This window comes from Eschrichtius robustus, chromosome 12 (genome assembly GCF_028021215.1).
Source record: "Eschrichtius robustus isolate mEscRob2 chromosome 12, mEscRob2.pri, whole genome shotgun sequence".
Classification (NCBI taxonomy): domain Eukaryota; kingdom Metazoa; phylum Chordata; class Mammalia; order Artiodactyla; family Eschrichtiidae; genus Eschrichtius; species Eschrichtius robustus.
Window position 1 is genome coordinate 100,684,711 of NC_090835.1, and position 23,193 is coordinate 100,707,903.

The window sequence follows — 23,193 nt, forward strand, 5'->3', positions numbered from 1 at the left end:
TGCGAAGAGCAGAGTGAATAAGGAGGGCGGGAGTGGGAAACGAGGTCAGGGCGTCTGTGGGGCGCCGGATGTAAGGACTGGGGTGCCGTGCTCAGCTGAGTGAAGCAGGGGGCCCCTGGAGGGCTTTGAGCTGCCGTCCTGAAAAGCGCCTAGAGGAGCAGGGGCAGAAGCAGGGAGACCGGGGAGGAGGCTATTACACTATTTTGGGCAGAAAATGACAGTGACTTGGATCTGGTGGCCATGGAGGTGGTGACAGGTGGAGCATGCTGGCTGTGTTTTAAAGTATTTGTTTATTTATTTATTTATTTATATTTGGCTGTGTTGGGTCTTCGTTTCTGTGCGAGGGCTTCCTCCAGTTGCGGCAAGCGGGGGCCACTCTTCATCGCGGTGCGCGGGCCTCTCACTGTCGCGGCCTCTCTTGTTGCGGAGCACGGGCTCCAGACGCGCGGGCTCAGTAGCTGTGGCTCACGGGCCCAGTTGCTCCGCGGCATGTGGGATCTTCCCAGACCAGGGCTCGAACCCGTGTCCCCTGCATTGGCAGGCAGACTCTCAACCACTGCGCCACCAGGGAAGCCCTGGGTGTGTTTTAAAATAGAGCAGACGTGATCTCCTGGTGAAGCAGATGTGGGGAATAAGATGAAGGAGTCAGACTTCAAGGTCTTTTCCACGAGCAGCCAGAGGGCTGGAGTCAGCCCTGATGGAGCCGGGGCTGCTGTGGGGCTCGTGGCGGGAGGCACAGTTGTGTTTCGGGTTGAGGGGTGCCTCCGAGACAACCACGGGGAGACGTCACGGTAGGCGGTGGGACCTGTGACCTGGGGTTCAGGGAGCAGGGCTGGGCTGGAGACGTAAACTTGGGACACCTCAGTGTTAAAAATTACAGGGTTGGGTGAGGTCACTAAGGGACTGAGTGTGGTTAGAGGAGAAATGAACAGAGCCTGGAAAGAGTGACAATATGTCCCGGTTTGCTCCGGACAGTCTCGGTCGATGCCTGTTATCAATAGTTTCATTAAAACAAGTTGGGACACGTCTGATCGACCTCCGCTGTATGCTTCCTGATTCCTCTCTGGTCTGATCTGGTAACATGAGAGATCCATAAACCAAGTTCACACTTTAACACATGGCTAATTAACAATGTCAGTTTTAAATGAGTGCCTTCCAACTGGCTTCGAAGAGAAAAATCAGTTACCTTATTTCTAACAATGGTTTGATTTTTTTCATCACAATTCAGAGAATCAAAGTGAAGCTTTTGGAAGGTCGTTCCTTGAAAAGCGAAATGTCTGACATTACTATGAAGGCTATTTAACTTCAGTTAAAACCTTTGAAAATAAAATTATTTTTGCAGTGGTAATACATATACAAGTTTTAGTGAAGCCTAGCACCATAAAAACGGTATTCTTACTAAATTAAGAAACCTAGAAAGCAGAAATTTATTTGGATTGGTTAAGATGCATATCTATTTTGTAACTGCATCCAAATAAGCTGCTAAATTTGCATTCTACCAATCAAAATAAGCTGCAGTTGTCAGAATTTGCACATTACACATACACGCAGAGGGTAACTGCACTACAAAATTTTTGTGATGCTATTGATGTTGACTACAAAAATGGCTGAAGCATGGCTGTATGTGCTTTCTCTCTTTGCCGTCTGTCATTCGAATTTTAGAATTGTTTGAGCCTTTGAAAAACTACTTTGTAAGTCAATTTAAATGATTTACAGTGATATCTAGCTTTTTGTAAATAATCCCTTCATATTTTGGTTGCATTTTGTTTCAAATCACTTGGAAATCTTCATTCAGAATTTTTGATAAATGGATGCCAAAAACCCAAAGCTTCTGACGTTTATAGGAAACTGCAATTATTGAAAATGAAGTTTGCAAACGGGAAGATAACGATATTTATCCCTACAAAAGCAAAGGAGGAACTGAACAAATTAAATAAGAGCTCAAAGTGTTCTAGTTTTATCTTTTTAAAATGTATAATTAGAATTGGAAAATCTCTTGCAGGGAAGAATCTTTTTAAGGAGCTTCTATTTTCAACTGGGTAAATTTAGATTCTATACTGAAATGGAATGAAATTGAGAATACTTGTTTTCAGTATCTAAATTTGGCAAAACATTCAAAACAATTTTGTCTCCTAAAAATATCAAAACATAATAAAAAGTGTTGGCAAGGATGTGGAGGAACTGGAACCCTCATACATTGCTGGTGGGAGTGTAAAATGGTGCAAAACAGTCTGGCAGTTCCTCAGTGGTTAAACATATAGTTACCATGTGATCCAGCAAAATCCCACACCTAGGTATATACCCAAGAGAAATGAAAACATATGTCCACACAAAAACTTGTATATGAATGTTCACAACAACATTACTCATAATAACCAAAAAGTGGGAAAAACCCAAATGTCCATCAACTGATGAATGGATAACCAAAATGTGGTATAGCCATACAATGGAATATTATTCAGCAATAAATAGAAAGAAGTACTGATATATGCTACAACATGGATAAACCTTGAAAACGTGTTCAGTGAAAGAAGCCAGTCACAAAGGACCAGACAGTGTATGGTTCCATTGATATGAAGTGACAGAATAGGCAAATCTGTAGATAGATAGTAGATTAGAGAAATGGGAGCGTAGGGCTATTGGAGAGGTGTGGGGTTTCTTTTGGGGGTGATGAAAATGTTCTAAAGTTGATTGTGATGATGGATGCACAACTCTTGTGAATATACTTAAAGCCACTGAACTGTATGCTTTTAAATGGATGTACTGCATGTTATGTGAATTATATCTCAAAGCTGTCAAAGAAAGCTACTCTGAATGGAAGCCAAAGGACAATACTGCAAAGCATTTAGGCTGAAACGTTTACGCATTTCAACATGGAAAAAAAATTGAGAATATCCTCCACCCAGCTACCTTTGCCTTATAAATAGAGTATTTTTCTAATTAAAAATATTATCAATTAAGGAAATTGAGTCAATTGAGGAATCAGCACTTTCAAACAGATAAGCCAAAAGAAGGATGGATAAACAAGCACAGGGAACTATATTCAATATCCTGTGATAAACCATAATGGAAAAGTCTACAAAAAAGAATGTATATATATGTATAACCGAATCGCTTTGCTGTATGGCAGAAATTAACACAACATTGTAAATCAACTAGACTTCAATAAAATAAATGTTTTTTAAAAAGATGGGGAAAAGCCCACTACTCAGGGATAATCTTTGTTAATCTTTTGTTTTCGATCCTTCATGTGAATATATCAGGATTTAATGCATTGTAAAATTATACGACTGCTCCCATTCAGAACGTATCTGCTTCCATTCAGAGCTTCTCCGCCTTTTCTTAATGTATTATATAGCATTTCCACATTTATTTGTTGGAGTCCCTATCTTAGGCCACTTGGACATTTCGTTTATAGTCGTCCTGAGCTCCACTACTTGTTTGTGGTCAGGAAAAATGTGTGCTAGTCAATATAAACCCAACACATTGTGCAGATAGATGCCTGATACACAGAAGGCAGTTAATATCTGGTTCTCGATTGAAATGCCTGACCAAACAAAATCCTACTGCCATTCCACCTCTGAAACTACAATCAAAATGGCCTGTTTTGTTTTGTTTTCTGTTTTCATAGGTATCGTGCTCCTGAAGTTTTATTAAGATCTTCAGTTTATAGCTCTCCCATTGACATGTGGGCTGTTGGGAGTATAATGGCTGAACTATACACGTTAAGACCACTTTTCCCAGGGACAAGTGAGGTCGATGAAATCTTTAAGATTTGCCAAGTTTTAGGGACTCCCAAAAAAGTAAGTACTTTTGTCCTTAAGTTGTTATAACTTTTGATTATCTGTAACTTTTGGCCAACTAGCTGATATTTTCATTTTCAAAAAGGCTTACGCTTTAAGGGTTAATTTTCTTATAATCAGTCTTTTTTTATTGGGATGGGATGAGGGTTGCAAGAAGCCAGAATCCCACCAGACTATAGAAAAAAGGGGCTTACCTTTCTTTAAGAACTTAAGGGAAAATTCTCTATATTTAGAATTCTATGTATTTAACTTTGGTCTGATGACCAGACGATGACTACATGCTTAGCCTCTTTCCTGCTTGTTCTGTGAATGTCCATTGGGATCAACTCATTAATGCCAGGTGTCCTGGATTTTATTTTCTCTTAACCTTTTCTTGTTTACATTTATATACCTCTGCCATGGATATTTAATTTCTTGAACCGAGTACTTTTCAATTAACTATTGCACTCAGCTAGACTTCACTTTCTGAGATGCACTTATTTAATAAGTTTAAGTATGTATAATTACACCTGAATTAAATGAGTGTGTGCCTCCTAGTTAACATTAGTCAAGTTAACGCAGCTATTAAAGCTTTAACATAACTCATTTCCCAGCTGTGTGCAGTTTTTGACATTGGATGCAATGTATAACATATAATGAGGATCTTTGTAATGATCAGTGTCTTTGTAAATCGCTTGTCCTTACTTGTTCAGAGCCGCCTGGGTACCATCATCACCATCGAGATCCAAAAGACCAGAGTTTAACATTTTGAAATTTATAAAAGTGCTTTCTCATTTTTTCCCTAATTCTCAACTCACTGTTCGTTCTATACTGTTTATAGCACTGAATTGTGTATGTGGTCTGGTATTTCATTTTCACATTTATTTATATGAGTCAACATTAAAATTTTCATACACAAGTGATTTTTATATTATTACTCTGTTTTAAATTGATCATTAAAAACAAATTACTTATTGCCTCCCCTCCCCCACTTATATATTCCTTAAACAGAGTGACTGGCCGGAAGGGTACCAGCTTGCATCCTCTATGAATTTTCGCTTTCCCCAGTGTGTTCCTATAAACTTAAAAACTCTTATTCCCAATGCCAGTAGTGAAGCTATTCAGCTTATGACTGAAATGTTGAGTTGGGATCCAAAGAAACGACCAACAGCAAGCCAGGTAAGACAGATCTCCCCGGTATAGTTGTGTGTGGGTTGTTGTTTTTTTTTTAATTTGAGGTTTTACAATATCGGGGATATTTTTCTTTACAAAGACAAGTCTATTTTCAACCAGAGTTTTACCGAGAGAATTAAGCCCTAAAGCTTAAGGCATCCAGTGTATGTAATGATTTAACTTCTAGGCATGTAAGATTCTTGGGAGAATTGCAAAAATAGCCACTCCAATGATTTTCTGTTTTGTGGTTCAAATGAGGAACCCTGTGGAGGTTGAGGCTGAAAGGAATTAATCTCTAATGGTAAAAATTCAGGCATGTCGACACTTTGATCTCTGACTTCTAGCCTCCAGGATGGTGACAAAATACATTTCTGTTGTTTAAGCCACCCAATCTGTGGTACTTGTTATAACAGCCTTAGAAAACTAAACGGTGGGGATAACTATCTGGGGGAATAAAGCTGTATTTCTCTGGCTTTTGAGGTGAGGGTAGAGGCATTTGGATTTACTATTCCACTTAGACGACGTACACTAGGAGAAAAATGATCCCGCCACCACCACCAAAGGAAATAAGTGGTTGGCTATGAAGGCACAATGGAATCTGGACAGAGAATGAATGTCCACTTCAGTAACTTTTCAAGAAAGTTTTGAAATCACTATTCTTTCAATATTTATTGAGCACAAACTAAGAAACTAAGTGCCTGGTAGTATGTAAGGTGGTTGGAATTTCAGATATGAATATACGACCCCTTTCCTGGCCCGGTGGAACATTCTGCAAGTACTCAATTTTCTACCACACTTTTCTGGGGGACAGAGTGCTTTGATAATTTAGAGACAGTTAACAGAGAGATGTATAGGGATGATCCTTCCACCCAGAGGAAGGATGGTGGTAAAACGTAAGGAAGAATTTGCACAGGAAATGACGTTTACACTAGGCATTAAGAATGTCGGAACTTGCTCACACTTGTTTTCCGTCTAGCATCTTCCTTTCCCTTCTTTCTCTGGCAGAGCGATAGAGTTCTAAACATTGAGGCAGTGGCAGAACCGGAGGGTGAACGGGAACGGGGGAATGGTGGGAAACGGGCTAGAAAGACAACTATGAAATAACAAAAAATCAGATTTAGAGTTAGAAGAATGTTGACCTGATTTGCACAGGGTAGTTTTTTGTATTTTCTGTATGACTCCAAATGTTTATGATGAGCTTGTGTTCATTTCATAGTTTAAAAGAACAAAGAAAAAAGTAAAAGTCAAAAAAAAAAAATTCAGGCGTGTGACAAGCTAATTAGGAAGAAACTTGTCACAGGTAGTAAAAGAGCATCTCTTCAGTTAGACAGCCTAGTAGACTTTCCCACGCTCTCCTACCGTGTAGGGGACTCGGGTTCCCTCTACACAGCAGTATCATCCCTCCACAGGACCGGAGTACTGCTCGCTCCCACAAGAGGGCAGCGTGTGGGCTTCCCTGGTGGCGCAGCGGCTGAGAATCTGCCCTGCCAATGCAGGGCACACGGGTTCGAGCCCTGGTCTGGGAAGATCCCACATGCCGCGGAGCGACTGGGTCCGTGAGCCACAACTACTGAGCCTGCGCGTCTGGAGCTTGTGCTCCGCAACAAGAGAGGCCGCGATGGTGAGAGGCCCGCGCACCGCGATGAAGAGTGGCCCCCACTTGCCGCAACTGGAGAAAGCCCTCGCACAGAAACGAAGACCCAACACAGCCATAAATAAATAAACAAATAAATAAATAAATAAAAGTTAAAAAAAAAAGACTGCCATGAATCCTAGGTAATGAGGATAATAATGTAAAAAAAAAAAAAAAAAAAAAAGAGGGCAGCGTGTGATACCCACGCTTGGCTCCTTTGTGACTATACCCTCAACATCTACAGATGAATCCTGTCTCATGGTCTTAAAAACGCCATGGTTTTATCTGCAAAGGGCTTAAATTAAAAAGTCATAACAGGCTTTATGGTATTATTATTTAAATATAAATTGAGGATTGAAATAAACCAAATAATTATTTGGCTTTTAAAAAATTTAATTTGAGAAGATATTTTCTAAAGGTCAACTGGAAGAACAAATAGGAAAGAATAGCCAAGACAGGTTTGAACAATAATAAGTAATCAGAGGACAGTGGTAGGGTTAGACAGCTTGCCCTATCAAACGTTAAAATAATCTGTAAAATGATAGTAATTACAACAGTGGGGTACTGGCATGAGGTACTTAGAGTTGCAGAAGCTGCAAGTCTGTGTAAGGTAAAATCTCTCTCTCTATATATGTGTATGTATATGAAAGACAATGTATATGAAAGACTAGAAAGAAGTACTGAAAAGAAAAACATCAAAATGTGAGCAGTAGTTTTCTCTTGGTGTTGGCTTTAGAGATGATTTTAATTTCTTCTTCAGAACTTTCTATACATTCCTTATTCTATTCAATCAATATTCCCTTAACAAATGGGAAAAAAGAAGTTATTATTTTTTTAAAGATCCTCTGTTTCTTTAAGGATGGTAGCTGGTATCTTAAAAAGGAAAAGTTACAGATGAAGCCTTGAAGTTACAAAACATTCATAAAGCTTCTAGCTCCAAAATGTACATTACTGATTTAGGAATAGTGACATACTACTTAATGGGGCTACTTAATTCAGAACTTGAGTGCCTTCTCTGTGTCAGGTACTGATGTATTTAAATCGTCTACAGTTGTTGAGTTCCACTTAGCAATGTCCAATCAGGTGTGGTAGGGGACACAACGAAGTTTCTAAGGGGAAACTTAGAAGAAAAACTTTTTCTACCTCTGCCAAAATATACACCTCCCTGCCCTTCACCTCTTCCTTGTTCACTATTTCATTGCCCTGCTTTTTAGTGGAAGCAGGGAGACAGGAAGAGGTTAAGTTACAGGAGTTGCGTCTGTCCATCTAAAATCTGCCCCTGCACGCCTGAGAAGTTAACTGTGGGTCAGGGCTATGCCTCCACGTAGGTGGGTACTGGCTTAGGGCAGGAGGTGCAGGGGAGCAGGGCTTGATTATCTTAAGGAGCAGCCCCTTCCCCGATACACACACACACACACACACACAAAACAGCAGAACTGGGAACTTTCCTCCCCACCCAGACGTGTAGTACTGATAAGGGGACCTGTATCCACAGCTGAGCTGCACAGAGAGCTTCAGACACTCTCCAGACCAGTCTTCACCAACCTCAGTACTACTGACATTTCTGACCCGCTAATTCTTTGCTGTGGGGAGGCTGTCGGGTTCGCTGTAGGATACTGAGCAGCAACCCTGACAGCGTGCCTAGGTGCCCGGAGCGCCTCCAGCCCTCGAGTTGTGACAATAAAAAAAAATGCCTCCGAAGGGGCAAAATACCCCCAGTTGAGAACCGCTGCTCTAGCCTGTGTCACCCAGATGGTCACCAGCTCTGTCCCCTACCCCCCACTTCCATGCAGTAACAGTGATTTGATGACTGATCTAGTTACAACTCAAACAGTGACCATTTTTACTTGTACTTTTGTAGTTTATTCCCATAAGTATTTTCTCATTGCTGATATATTGTTAAAGCTTATTTCAGTTTCTTAGAATTTTTTTTTATTGCGAGCAGACATGTACTTATAGTTAGGCTAAAAATAACCCTGAATTTTATATGATGTTAGAGTTAATCATTTAAAATAAACTATGTAGAAGGCTTTCTTAACTCATTTCTTAATGCCTTTATGGAGTCTAAAACATTATCAGAATCTAGTGTTTTAGTTTGAGTTAATCACATCAAATTCAGCCAATGCTTATAAGCTAGACTTTGTTTTTTATACAGAGTCTTTAAAAGAACAGTTGCCTTGACTGGATGTTAAAATTACAAGTGAGTCATACATTCTTTCTACTAATATGTACTTTTTCATTTTTTTAAATGAAATTTACTTCTCAAATCATTTTTTTTTTCTGGGTATCTTTTTAAAGTCATCACATAAGGGGAAAACTGGATGCTTTCTAAATCTCTGAAGCTTACCTAGACTAGTGATATATGCCTAGCCCAGCGCTGGACAACAGTCTATATGCAATAAATTTAGGTGAAACCATTTTCCATTTGTTATTTCCATGCTTCTTTAGGCATTGAAACACCCATATTTTCAAGTTGGTCAAGTATTAGGCCCTTCTTCACATCGTCTGGAATCGAAACAGCCTTTAAATAAGCATGTGCAAGCACTAGAGTCAAAGCCACCTGTAGTTGATCTAGAACCTAAGCCTCTGCCAGACGTAAGTGACCAGACTGCCGGGCAGCCCCAGCCGAAAAATAGCCACCAGCCACTGCAGTCCATCCAGCCGCCACAGAACACAGGTGTCCAGCAAGCGCCCAAGCAGCAGAGCCAACAGAAACAGCCGCCAACGCTATTTCCAAGTATCGTCAAAAACATGCCAACCGTAAGTAGCCCATAATGACACTTCAGATGCGATGGTTTGGTTCCATTAGGATTTTGTTTCTAGGCATTCTAAAAATGTTGAGGAAGATATAAAAGATGTCTGTCTGTTTGGTTTCTCAGTACAGACCCAGAACCCAAAACAGTGTCTGGCACATGGTAAATTCTCAACAAATATCTGTTGAATGAATGAATGAATAATTGTCCACACTGTTTTTGAACCACCTCCAGGGTCTTGAGGAGTCCACATTATCTTTGGGGCAATTCTGACTACTAGAAAGTTCTTCCTCATACTGAGCTAAAATCTGGTTTCTGTAGCTTTTAATAAAAGTTAATCACTCTTCCAGAAAGGCAGCCTTTCAGATATTTGAAAATCGCCCTTATATTATCTGCCCCTTTCTCTAAGAGAAACACCCTCAGTTCCTTCACGTACTCCACTGGGATGTCATTCACCGATGACTGAGTGACCCTCGGTTCCTGTGTATGAAGGAGCCTTTGAGTCCCCTCACCCTCCTGCTTCCCCTGCCAGAACTAGAGGCAGACAGTAGGTAGGAAATATAAAACAGGGTGAATCACCGCCAACATTCCAGAACCCTGTGTTCACTCGTGCCATCAAGGACTACTTTTTTTTTTCTTGGAAGGCCCATAAAATGTTGACTCATACTGGGAGGGAAGGAAAGGAAGTTAACATTACTAAATAGCTACTAAGTGCCATGCACTATGCAACACCCTCCAGCCCTCTCGTATGCATTCACTAAGTACCCAATAAACTAGCCCGAAATTTTTAGATGGCTAATGAGTTCCAGAGTTGGGATTGAGCATTCTGTTAACTAAAATTCCCAAGTCTGTTTTTCACAAGTGCTTCTGTTCAATCACATATTCTGTACCTCTCATTGTGTATTTGATCTCTAGGAGTCAAAAAATTGGAAGACCTTATTTTTACCTCTCACATTTCTAATAAGTATTTTTGAACCCTTATTTTGTCTTCTCAGTTTAACAATTCTGCCCAGCTTGTCACCAGCTATGGAATGGTTGTTTGTTTTTTTGCTCCTGTACCTTCACGATGAACAGAATAGCAATGTGCCCTTGGGATAGCAAGCCACTAGAACCTTCTTCTAGGTGGATACTGATCCATTCATCAGTACTCTTGGTCAGATTATTGAACTATGTACTTGTCTCAGTCTGCTCAGGCTGCCAAAAGAAAATACCATAGACTGGGTGGTTTAAATTTTTTTTTTTCTTTTAATTAATTAATTAATTAATTATTTTATTTTTGGCTGCGTTGGGCCCTCGTTTCTGTGTGAGGGCTCCCTCCAGTCGCGGCAAGCGGGGGCCACTCCTCATCGCGGTGCGCGGGCCTCTCAGCGTCGCGGCCTCTCTTGTTGCGGAGCACAGGCTCCAGACGCGCAGGCTCAGTAATTGTGGCTCACGGGCTCAGTCGCTCCGCGGCACGCGGGATCCTCCCAGACCAGGGCTGGAACCCGTGTCCCCTGCGTCGGCAGGCAGACTCTCAACCACTGCGCCACCAGGGAAGCCCAGACTGGGTGGTTTAAATAACAAAAATTTACTTTCTCACACTTCTGGAGGTTGGGAAGTCCAAGATCAAGGTGCCAGCCAACTTGATTCCTGGTGGGGCCCTCCTCCTGATTTGCAGACAGCACCTTCTTGCTTTGTCCACATGGCAGAGAAAGAAAGCAGCTCCCTGGATTCTCTTCTTCTAAGGGCACTAATCCCACCATGAGGGTCCCACCCTCATGACCTCATCTCATCCCCAGTTACCTCCCAAAGCCCCATCTCCAAATGCCAACCCATTGGAGTTGGGGTATAAATTTTGTTGGGACATAAACATTCAGCCCATGACAGTACTGATGCTCCTTTGTTGTCCTTTCATTACTTCATTTCTTTGATAGCATGAAAGAAGACCCTGTCACCTCCTTTGCTGAAGGCCATATAGACTACATGCATTCACTGTCTGCTTTTTATGAAAAATGGTGGCCTGTGTGATGTACCACCTTTTATCCTTAGTGCTCAAAGACTTTCTCTTTAATAACTGATATTAGAATCTTTGCCCTCATCTGGTACCAAACTTATTAATGTGGAGTTTGCAAAAATGCACCTTCTACTTTATAAAAATTATTAGTATTTGTCCCTTTCCAATCTTCTTAGACATAAGACGACTTGATGTTACTGGCATTGTTCAGCAGGACCCTAACATAACAATTCCACTGAAATAAGAGTCTCGGACTCAGCCAAGTATAACTTTTGATTAACTCTACTCACCTGGGGCTTTAGATCTTCTTATTCTCCTTAGTCTGTAGCTCATTCTCTCTGACCAAGAAACAACAGTATAAGAGAAGTTGGCAAACACCACTATTTGTTCATCATCCATCACTATGGCACCATCAGCTTCAAGCAATGGCATATCCATTCTCTAAGCATCTTCTTACTTCAAACACAGCTGTATTTGCTGACCTTGCTTCCAAATTCCCCAATTTTCAATTGCCTTTTGGATTTTTCAGTTTATATGCCCCCAAACCACCCCATGTAAATTTGAATAAAACCACCTCATGGTCTGCCCCAGACCAGGTCTTCTTCCTCATTCCTTATTTCTGTTCACAGAGCTGCCATTCTGAGACAGTCAGGCTCACATTTTTAAAGTCACCCCTGCCTTTCCTTCTCTGTGTCCAATAGGATTACATTCAGTGACTTATGACAGAACCTGACCACTGTGGCTTAAACCACGAGGGATTGTTTTTCTCTCACAGCGAGAAGGCAGGTGGTGGGTAAGCCAGGGCTGGTGCAGCTCATAAAAGGAACCAGACTGCTCTGTCTTCCTGCTCTATTGCCCTCCTCGGCAGGTGGCTCTCGGTCCTGTGGCCACAGCTGGCTGCTGCTCCTTTGGGGTTGCATCTGCCTTCCAGAAGGGGGAAGAGTGGCAGACACTGGCACAGGCTGCCAGAGCCTAAACTGTTTCTCGTGGAAGCCCCTCCCGACAGACTTGCACTTACAACTCACCGGCTAGGTCGTGTCCCATGGCTACATAGAGCTGCAAGGGAGGCTGGCATTTCAGATCTTTTACGTGGGCATATTGCTGCCCTGGACAAAATCTTAGCGAGGAAGCAGTGTCTGCTACACTCTCCTTGACCTCTGTTCGGAGAGACAGAAAAAAGTCCAGACCTTTTATTTCTTGTTAACAGCAAACGTATTCTTTCCTGAGCATTCCAACCACTATGAACCCGTGGCTCTTGTTACCGCATGCCACTGTTAACTGCAAAGGCCTCCTATCTGGGGAGCCTGACCTTTCTCGAATGCTGCCTTTATCACTTTTTTTTTTTCTATTTTAAATATTTAAATATTTATTTATTTTTGGCTGTGTTGGGTCTTCGTTTCTGTGTGAGGGCTTTCTCTAGTTGCGGCAAGCGGGGGCCACTCTTCATCGCGGTGCGCGGGCCTCTCACTATCGTGGCCTCTCGTTGCGGAGCACAGGCTCCAGATGCGCAGGCTCAGTAGTTGTGGCTCACGGGCCTAGTTGCTCCGCGGCATGTGGGATCTTCCCAGACCAGGGCTCGAACCCGTGTCCCCTGCATTGGCAGGCAGACTCTCAAGCACTGCACCACCAGGGAAGCCCTATCACTTTTTTTTAATCTCAAAAATATCCAGAGTTCTCCACTGCCCATTGGACAGCTGCGATGTCCCAGGCATATAAGGAAGGCCCTTCATCATAGAGCATCGGCCTGTCTTTACAACCCTGTCCTCCATCCAGCACGAGCCATCTGCTTCAGGAAACGCAGTCTGCCCTTTCACCTGGAACACGCTCTGGCACTTTCCTATTAAAAAGCCGTACCCTACGCATCTCCTCTTCCAAACTCTAGAATAACAACCACAACAATAATACCTAACCTACAGTAACGCTTATGTGCCAGGCCCTATCCTAGAAACTTTTGATGTATTTTACTATCAAATGCGAAAACACTAAGTTAGATAAATACTGTATGTCGCCATTTAAGGAGAAGGAAACTAAGGCTTTGAAAAGTTAAGTCATTTGCCCAAAGAGACACAGCCACGCGTGGCAGTTTTCCAGATTACACATCAACGAAGAGTCAATTCTGATCCTACGTATTCAAGTTGCCCCCAACCCAAGTTCACAGAGATCTGGCCTCTCTCAATTTCCTATCATATTTTTAGCACGTGCTACCTATTTTTGCTAATACTTTTAAATATGTATATATGTTATCTCCTTAACTGTACGGAAAGCTCCTTGAGGATGGTGACTTAGCATCAAATGTAATAGCTTGCACACAAAAGGCATTCGGCACCCGATTAAAGAGGATGATACTGGTTTCCCATCACAGAAGCCAAGTGGCACTCTGGGCCATAAAGGTGCCAGGAGGCGCTGGGGTCAGGCTGTGTTCAAGGCTGAAGACGGCTGGGAAGAGTTTGAGGACTGTGACGTCGGAGTCTCCCATTCCAAGAAGCCAAGCATGAGTGTTTTCAAAGAAACGAGGAAAAAAGATTCTCCATTCCGGTAAGATTTCACATTTCTCGGGAAAATATGTTTTCATCATGCATCAACTTTACTCATTAAGTATAAATGAGTGTACATATTAAAAGACAAGAAGTAGCCTAATGTTGTTTCTTCTGTCAAATCCAGATCTCTGTGCTTTCACCTCTGAAAAAGCAGGACTCCTGCCTCCTCACAGTAACGATTCTCAGCATCAGTGGCTGAGCGTGTGTGGAGGGAGGAGTTCTAGTTCAGTCTCTCGTGGCCCCTGTTAAATTACGATCACCATAATTCCCATTCGAAATCCACATGCCTCTTCGCAAAAAGCAAAGCACAATCTACAAAGGTAATGGTTTCCTCTGGTGGTGGCGTTCAGAGTTAATCATTTATTTGCTTGCTGTTCTAAACTTTTTTGATCATTTTCTGAACTTCTCCTGGAAGTTTGATATCTCTAGCAATCCCTTTTCAGTTGCATTATTCAACTTTGAGGTGAAGATGGGTGAAATTTTGGTGACTATTTTGGGAAAATATTTTCCTTGTCCCTGCCCCGCCTTGGAACAAAAGAGGAATAGGGAGAAAAGATGGTGCACGAGTCAGGGAAACTTCCCTCATAGCTGTTTGGCACTGTACAGTGCAGAAGTCTTCACTTTGGAGTACACATACCTCTGAAGGTAGATGAAGACTTTCCATGGGGAGATAATTCTCAGTCAGTCAATTTCCAGATCCCCAAGTTCCATAGGTACTCCTCCCTAAAATCCACAAACTTGAGAATAAACAGAATAAACCTGCTTAATCCCCCTCCCACTTTAAGTCAGAAAGTCCCACCTCTCAGCCACTTCCAATCTCGCCCGGCACGAGGGTGTAACAAGCGTTGCAGTGCTAACCATACGGAGAGATGGGAAGACTGGCTCTTCGCCCTTCCTTGTTCTGTATGTATTTCTCTCAAGGGGAAAACCCGGCATTTAGAAATAGGGTATTTTAGCCTGTGTTGGAAAGCAGGGTGTAAAGACAGTGGCCGGAAATGAGTAGGGCTGTTTCTAATGAAGGGGGCTCCCTGTGTCCAGGGCCACCCCAAAGTGGTGGCCAGCAGTTCAAAGGGCCAATCACATCAGCGTCCATCCCTGAGGGGGTCGACGTGGTGAGCAGGGCTTTCCCGGGGGGAACCGCGGAGGCCGGGGGTCAGACAGATGACGAGAGCTGGCCGGGGGGGCCAGGCCTCAGCATGGGAAGAGGCCCGGTCACAGGTGGGAGAGAAGGTCGTGGTGCAGGGCCGCACACAGAGCGACAGGCAGCAAAACCAATCGCAGCCCCGTCCTCTGGCAGCGAAGGCTGCCGCTCGGACAGACGGCCTCGGGAACTAGACAGAGCTAAGCCTGGATGCCAGAAGGCCTCCGTTCCTACACAGAGCTGGGGCCGTAGGAGGCCGGGCCCTGGGGGACGGAGGCACCCCGCCAGAGGCACCCCGCCTGGTCCCCGCCAGGCACCCCGCCAGGCGCTCGCCACCGCCCCAGTCGATTCTGCCTTCCGGGGAGCAGGCACATGTCAGCAAATGCATGGTGTCTCTGTATGTCATTAGGCTCTTTGGAAATTCTGTTTGGGGACTTGCCTAACACTTCTTTCCCCACGTCAGTTCTCTTAGCCCAGCCTAAACCGTGTTCTAACAACCTTAGTGGTTACACACCGCTGGAGTAGCCAGCTGGAGATGGCTGTGATTCTCCTTCCTTCCAACATGCCATCTTCCCACATCACAAATCCACAGCTGCAGCAGTCGCAGGAAAAATGGAAACACACTGTACACAGGCAACTTGCTGCTTAGTTACAAAGCTTTCTGCCTCATACTGTCCAGCATTAGGAATGATACTAGGCACTGCCCGATATCTACTCGGGAGAGGGGCTGTCATTTAGTGCTCCTGTCAGCAGAAGGTCTCTGATGGAAACCACTGACTTCTTTGAAAAGATGTGCAGAGGGTGGGCGAGAGCATAGCAGCCGTCATCTTCCCGTTCTTCACTCGGTGATGCTACTTTATGTTGACTTTCAAGGCTTCCAGAGTCAGTACCTGCAGGCCCCAACCACTCAACAGGGGAAAACAAGAACTTACCCGCTGCTATTTCCCTAAAATCTGATTCTGAATTGTCAACTGCTTCAACAGCTAAACAGTACTATTTGAAACAATCAAGATACCTTCCAGGTAAGCAGAGAAAATAAAATGTTTCCTGGTAACTAGAATAGTTAATAGGTCATGCTCCAGGGTCTTTGAATCCCTGAAGAAAGGGCACCAGTGAAATACAATCACAGCGCTCTTTTCGGGCTCAGCCTGTCCCCGGGGACTTTTGTGGACCTCCTGCCTCTGTGAAGTCTGCTCAGGAAATGCCTGGCAGTCACCAATCAAGATGACGAGTATGGTTCAGAAAATACCACCCTCCCCCACCAAAGCTATGCCTTCTGTAAACTGTATTCAAACAATTCTGCACTCCCATTACCAGTTCTTATAAAAGGTAGAATTTTATACTGTTTCCTAAATGATCTGATTTGTGTTTTTAAAAGATCATTCTGGCTGCTAGGTAGACCACGCTAGGGGCTCAAAAAGGGTAGGGGACTGGTCGAGGGGCCCAAGGAGACTGGTCAAGAGGCCACTGCACACGTCTGGATAGAGAGGGTGATGACTTGTTCCTTAGGACGGTGAGAGGATTGGGAATTAAGACCGTAAGAGAGGGTGCACTTTTGAAAGGTGCAAAGACACCAGTTGGTTAGTAAGTTTCGGTGCTGAAACCATGAGGTAGTTCTGATCTGACTGCAAAAGCAGGAGTGTAATAAAGTTTCCAGAACACAGATTCATGGGGGACACTCTTCCCCCCATGTTTAAAAAAGAAAGAAAATTGAATCCATTTCACTGAAATAAAATCAGTGCTTCATCTTCGCTGTAGAAGTGCGCCCTCTGGTGGTGGGAAAGGGTATTGCAAAATTTTTGGCAGACACCTGTTTTCCCAGCTCTGCTTGCTCCCTCATGCAGTTTTCAGGAACATATTTCAGGGTATCTGAGACCCATCCGATCATTTCCTTTTTCACCAGGAAGATCTAACAAATTCTACTAATTACTCTGGGTCAGAAGCATAGCTGTAATTGAAGCCTAAGAAACAGACTCAAAATTAGAACGAACTGTTTGAAATCTAAACCTGAGCCTGACTGTACCCTATTTTGGCATGTTTTGTCTCAAAGATGGCCCCTCTAGAGCTGGGTGAGATTTGAAACTAGAACTGAGCTCAGTTCAGTCACTTGGACAAACATTTATTGAGCACCTATCGTGATCCAGCAACTGCAGAGGACAGAAATGCAAAGAAGAAGTGATCCTTGACATTTATTTATGGTCTGTAGTTAATTCATGGAATATCCTCAGGAATAACAAAGAGTATTATCTTTGGGAGGCTTCCATTTTCTTTGTTGTTTACCATAAAGCCAAGTATTAAGGTCTTACTAAGCATCAAACTTTAGGATCAAGGGAGCTCTAGAAATGTACCATATAATTTCAGGGCAGCCTGACATTATACTGCAAGGATTGGCAGATCTGTGACACTGGCCTTCAGGGAGAGGGACGCAAGAGTCATAGTTATTGACCTGCTACTGGCCGGCTGTGTACTGGAGCACGACTCTGAGATTATGTTTTCTGTTACTTAACGATGGGACTGCAGTCATCCATCAGCTCGCCCGTAAGCCTTAGGTACTTAATTATCACAAGGTAGTTGTTGCAAATAGAGTATACAGTGGAGGTGCTAACGATCTCGGCGGTGCCCTCTGGTCTCACGCCCGGTCCCAGCACTTTTGAAACCCTGTTCTGTGGATCCTTCTCGAGTCCCATTATCACTTACGGTCCTTCCTTCCACCCGGTGTATCCAACGTCCTGTGTCATTTGTATATGTGCCTCTCCTACTGCGTTTTAAATTTCTTAGCGAGACACACGAACTCCCCTGTGATCTGCTGCCCGCTCCCCCTCTCCAGCCTCACTCTGGGCCACGCCCTGTTCCGGCTCCATCCTTGCCAACGACTCCGACTCCGACTCGAGTTCTTCCCCTTCCCAGGTCCACTGCCCACACTGACGCCTCTGCCAGGAACACACCTCCCCAACTCCTATCAAGTCCTTATCATGATTCACATTCCAGCTTAAAATTACCTTTTCAGAAGACTGGCTTTGTTGCTTCCGTTTTTTGCAGCCTCAGCACCAGATTCTTCTGCATAATTTGCACACTGCTAATTACTCACCTAATTATCTGTAACTGTTCATGTCTCCCTTCTCACTAGAGTAGATTATAAGAGCCACAAGGGCAGAAACTGGTCTACTTTGTTCACCACTTTTTCTCCAGTGCCACACACACTGCCTGGCACGTGGTAGGTGCTCAGTAAATATTTGCTGACTGACTTTTTAATCTCCTTTGAGGGGACGGATGATAGTATATTAATTTTTGCTTCTCTTTAACGGTGTTTGGTTATAGAAGGTACCCCAGAAAAGCTTGTAAACTAATACATGTTTTAAAATTCTAGATTTTGTCTATTTCCAAGAAAATTGAAATCTTTTAACAGACAAAGAGTTAAAGCAATTATTTTCAATAGTGTAGTATGTATTTACTGAAAAAAAAAAAAAGACTAGGGATATCGCAAGGCTAACTGTATTAAAATAATTTAAGTATTCAGGGCCCATTCTTTGTTGAACTGTATTTATAAAAATATTCACCTAAAGAGATTTGTAGTTTTCTCCCCTGACCTTGCACCTTCTTTGGGGGTAAATATCTTTTGTGTGTGTGTGTGTGTGTGTGTGTGAAGATGTTTTTAACCTGAGTAATTGCTACCTAGTGCATCTTCTTTATTGTCAGGGAAATGCCTATTATAGTTCTATTTGTAGGTATTTTATTAGAAACCAAAATCCATAGGAGCAATATCCTATAATAAAGGGAAATGATCTACCTGATGGAGTGTTTCCTTAGAGAACTGATGACAGGTAACCTTGAGGCTTGGTTCGGAAAAACCAGGCTTGTTTCTGGCTTTAAAACAAGGAATATTATTATATGTCTCATAAATGTGAGATGTGACGTTTTGGAAGTCACAAAAATGTGACGTTTATGTCTCATAAACGTCCAATGTTTATTATTACTTGTATTACAGAAAATAACTTAACGTTTCTAAAAGACACTGTGAGGGTTCCAGGTTATTGTGTTTAGGGCTGAGGATCATGTTAGGGTCCATCAAAAAGCAAGTATTTGCTCCACTGTAGCCAAAATTTATTTCCATTCCCTTGCGTTCTTTCTAGTCTTAGTTTGAATGTATATTTTTCCTTCAAGTTTATGATGGCACTCTAACCTTCAAAATGACTGTTTTGCTCTTCTAAGGTGTAAGCCCCAAGAACGTGTCCTTAATAGCCAGTGGAAAGGATATGAACCCATATACCTGGAATAGCCAGTTATTTCCTAAGTCGTTGGGACCCATGGGGGCAGAATTTGCTTTCAAAAGGAGTAATGCAGGTAAAGCAAGACTACATTTAAAGTATGAACTTACACTGTTTTCCTTCTGCGGATTTTTACTTTTAAATGTTTCCTTCTTCCCCAAAGTGTAAAAATATGTGGGGTGCCAGTCAAAGGGCTAGTTTGATATATTGGTGTCAGTGTTGAGAAAGTGAGTAACTCTGATGATTGGGGAACAAATAAATCCTTTTCAAGTCAAGTGGTTTCCAGTTCTTAGCTTTTAAAAAATTGAAGGAGAACCTAGTTGAGTTATAGCTAACAGATAATTAAAAATCATTTGTGAAACTAACACAAAATTGTAAATCAACTGTACTCCAATATAAAATGAAAATTTTAAAAAAAATCATTTTTTATGAGATCACTATGTGATATTTGATCTGTAACTCTGAATAGTGTTCAAAGACTATAGTAACAAAGCTGTAACAAAACACCTTTCATTCCCTACTATGCATTTACAAGATTTCTCCTTGCTTCCCACCTTAAAAAAAAAAAAAAAAAAAATGAAGCTGAATCTTGTCTGATTTTAGCAATAAGTAATATTTATTGATGGATACATGAACCACTTGAAAAAGGTCCCATCTTTCTCATTAAGAGATGAATTTCCAAAAAAAATCTGACTTTTCACTTTTAATAATCAAATTCTATAATTTTCATCTTTTTGATAAATTATATACAACGAATCATTCTAACTATAATTTACTTAATCCAGAAAAAAGTATTTTAATATACTTATGGTTGGTTACAAGAAATTTTTTTAAAGGTTTCAATCTTTACACATTTTTGACTGGTTAATTTAAAGACTTTAAGTCTAAAATTATATTCAGATAAAATTTGGGAGTTGACATATGAATGAAAATAAAATTTTAGAGAGAAAAGGGATTCATGTGAAATTTCTACCTGTTAAAAAGGACTGTGGTCATGTATTTCTTTTTTTTTTTTTTGGCCTTACCACGTGGCATGTGCAATCTTAGTTCCCGGACCGGGGATCGAACAATGCCCCCTGCAGTAGGAGGGCAGAGTCTTAACCACTGGACCACCAGGGAAGTCCCATGTGGTCACGTATTTCTTAAGTCAGTATTGGTCAGCATAAAATCACTATGGTATTTAGATTCCACTGATTATATTTATAAGAGAGATGTAATAGTTTTATTTTTAAATGTCTATAATTACAGTATGCCAGAAGTTAAATCCTTTGGGACTGTAAAACTTATGAGGAAACATTTCAGATATCAGCTTAAAGTGTCTGAAGAGGTAGACAGCTCTTTCTTAAAAAATATGTAGGTGGTATTGGATCAAAAGAGTTTGAGGATCACTGTGTAGCAACCGAGGAGTCTCCTGAGGTGTTCTGACGTGACATCAAACGCTCTGGATACTTTATCCATTTAACAGTGCTGTGGCACTGCAATTTGCTAATTTTTTCTCAGTTATTTAAAAATAATATTCACTGAACCAAGTGGTTAAATACAATCAGGTAAAATGACAGCTGCACAACTTTGAGTCTCAGGGAAATATACGACTGACATCAAATGAAAGCTGAGACAGCACCGAGCACATTTTCTCGGAGAAACATTTTAAGGTTTCTTTCTGCATCTTTTCATTAATCATGGAATCCATTTTTTCTCTTCTTTTCCTATAACATTCTCCTTATTGTTCATTCTTTCCTTCCATCTGCCTTCTCTTTAGAAGAAAGCATAATTAAACCAATTGAAAAACTATCATGCAATGAAAGTTTTCCTGAAAAATTACAGGACTCACAAGGTAAATTCTGGGCCTTGTAGATGAGTACAATTTGTTCCTTGAATCTCCTGTCCAATTTTCTTCTCAACATCTACCCCAAATCTTGTCATAAAAGGCCACTACGAAGGCCAAGGTCACCTGCTTTTAGGGGTCAGATCAGGACTAGGAGAGACAGAAGCATCCACACTGTCAAGAACCTCTTTCTTCGGGAGCTGGAATTCTAAGAGTAATTAGCTCTCAAAAAGCTCTATGCTTGTCTTCTTAAATTAATTATGACAATTTAAAGAAATCAAGCAAATCTACGAAAAATAATTAAAAGAATATTTTCTAATTTTATAATCAATATTCCTGGAAATTTTTAAGTTCTGAGACTCATTTCTGAGCATGAACCATCATTTAAAAGAAAAAGTTAACCAGGTTTCATAGAGATGATGGATTTCCTAGAATTCTGCTGTCAGTGGTTTAAACAGTGCTAACTATTGGCTCCAACCTAAAAATTTGCAGCTCACAAGGTACTTCAAATGAAAAGCCAAAATAATTTAAGAAGACTTAATTTTCTATGCATTTTCCCTTAGCAACTTCTTCCTCCAATAGGAAGAAGCATCCTGTAACCGATCAGTGCATCGGTTTTAGAGCCTGACGTGTCCCTATTCGGTCACTCACTAGCCTTGTCATCTTGGACAAGTTACTTGGGTCCTCTAAGTCAGTTTCCCCGCCTGTAAGACAGAGGAAATAATACTGACCGAGGCATTATTATACGACCATCCCTAGGATTTTTGTCACACAATAAGCATTTAATAAGTGTTTGCTCTGATGATGGGGATGAGAGTGGGAGAGATCTTTTTTTTTCCGGCCACGCCACGTGGCATGTGGGATCTTAGTTCCCTGACCAGGGATCGAACCCACGCCCCCTGTATTGGAAGCGCAGAGTCTTAACCACTGGATCGCCATGGACGTCCCGGGAGATATGTTCTCAGGCTGCTACTGAATGGGATTACTGCCTTGAACTTCCCTTTCAAAAAGTCTTTTGAAGTAAAGGACTGATTCGTAAATTAGAATGAGTACCTCAAGGTGAAAAGAAAGGACAAATGAGGCAGCGGTGCCTATGCAAAATTCAGCAGTGTTAAAAATCGTATAAACTGATAACGTGTTTACTGTGTAACGTCCTTTAGGGTCTGATAAATAATATTGCCGTTTGACATTTGTTGGTTCAGGAGCAAACACTTATTGAGCGCCTGCTATGCACAGCACCGTGACAGACGTCAGGGACACAGGAAGGCAGAGTCCAGCCTTGTGGTCAAACGACACCATGTAAAAATAAGCTTCCGTCGTAGCTGCCAGATGAACGGTTCTTTGAAACCACCAAGGCGGTCAGAGCCCTGATTCACCTTCTCACTGACAAACCTGTCCCTTTTCTGGTGTAGCCAGGCTCCTTAAAAGAGAAGTTATATTCGTTTTTCCTCTGATTTCCACTTTACCCCTCAGCTCACTGCAGTGTGTCCTCAGCTTGCCTCGGGCCACTGAAACAGCTCCTGCCGGGGCCTGTCCTGCTAGCGGCCAAATCCCAGGGCAGTGCCAACCCCACCAGACCTCTGCCTTATTTGCTACTCCTTCCTTGTCACACGCCGTCTTCTCTGGAGTTTCCAGACCCTATTCCTACCGTCTACCTCTCCACTCTCTCCCCAGCAGGGTCCTTTTCTTTTCTCCCCCTTAGTGCTCTGTTCCCTGGGTTCTGTTCTATTCCGGGTCTTTGCATATCCCACTGTCCCTCTGGGCTGGCTCCTCCAAGCCCATGACGCCATCACTACCATGCCCCGATCATTCCAGATCTCCAGGCCTGCTGGACCTCTGTGACTTGAATCTCCCATGGGCACCAGGTCTTTACCCCACACTGATTCTTCCCCTGTATCCTGTTCTCAGTCACCTACGCTACAGACTTAGGGGTTTATATTACTCTCCTTCCCACCCCTCCCACCCCATACACCTGCTAGTTCCCTCCTCCATCCCTCCATGACCGTCTAAGTTCAGACTCTCTTACCTTCTCTCTCATTTCAGCTACAGCAGTGCCCTCCTGACTGGTCTCCTGCCTTTACATTTCCCCCC

At 42.3% G+C, this 23,193-nt stretch overlaps 1 protein-coding gene and 1 long non-coding RNA gene across 9 annotated transcripts in view; one reads left to right on the forward strand and one right to left on the reverse strand.

The window, feature by feature from the left end:
- The window catches only part of MAK (male germ cell associated kinase), a 48,972-nt gene that overhangs the window by 19,727 nt on the left and 6,052 nt on the right, over positions 1-23,193 (forward strand). For 5 of the 8 annotated variants that reach the window (XM_068558605.1, XM_068558607.1, XM_068558609.1 and 2 more), the window contains 6 exons: positions 3,632-3,803; positions 4,794-4,961; positions 9,037-9,348; positions 13,697-13,869; positions 15,886-16,034; positions 19,222-19,353. In XM_068558605.1, coding sequence (XP_068414706.1) covers positions 3,632-3,803; positions 4,794-4,961; positions 9,037-9,348; positions 13,697-13,869; positions 15,886-16,034; positions 19,222-19,353 — 1,106 coding nt within the window. Of the gene's footprint in view, positions 1-3,631; positions 3,804-4,793; positions 4,962-9,036; positions 9,349-13,696; positions 13,870-15,885; positions 16,035-19,221; positions 19,354-21,036; positions 21,112-22,304; positions 22,787-23,193 lie in introns of those variants that run through there. The other 3 variants (XM_068558613.1, XM_068558611.1, XM_068558610.1) reach the window with 3 other exon arrangements.
- LOC137773720 (uncharacterized) lies at positions 10,626-12,487 on the reverse strand. Its single transcript, XR_011075719.1, has 3 exons — positions 12,360-12,487; positions 11,625-11,672; positions 10,626-10,884 (listed from the first exon to the last, which is right to left on the reverse strand). It is a non-coding gene; the product is annotated as an uncharacterized lncRNA (long non-coding RNA).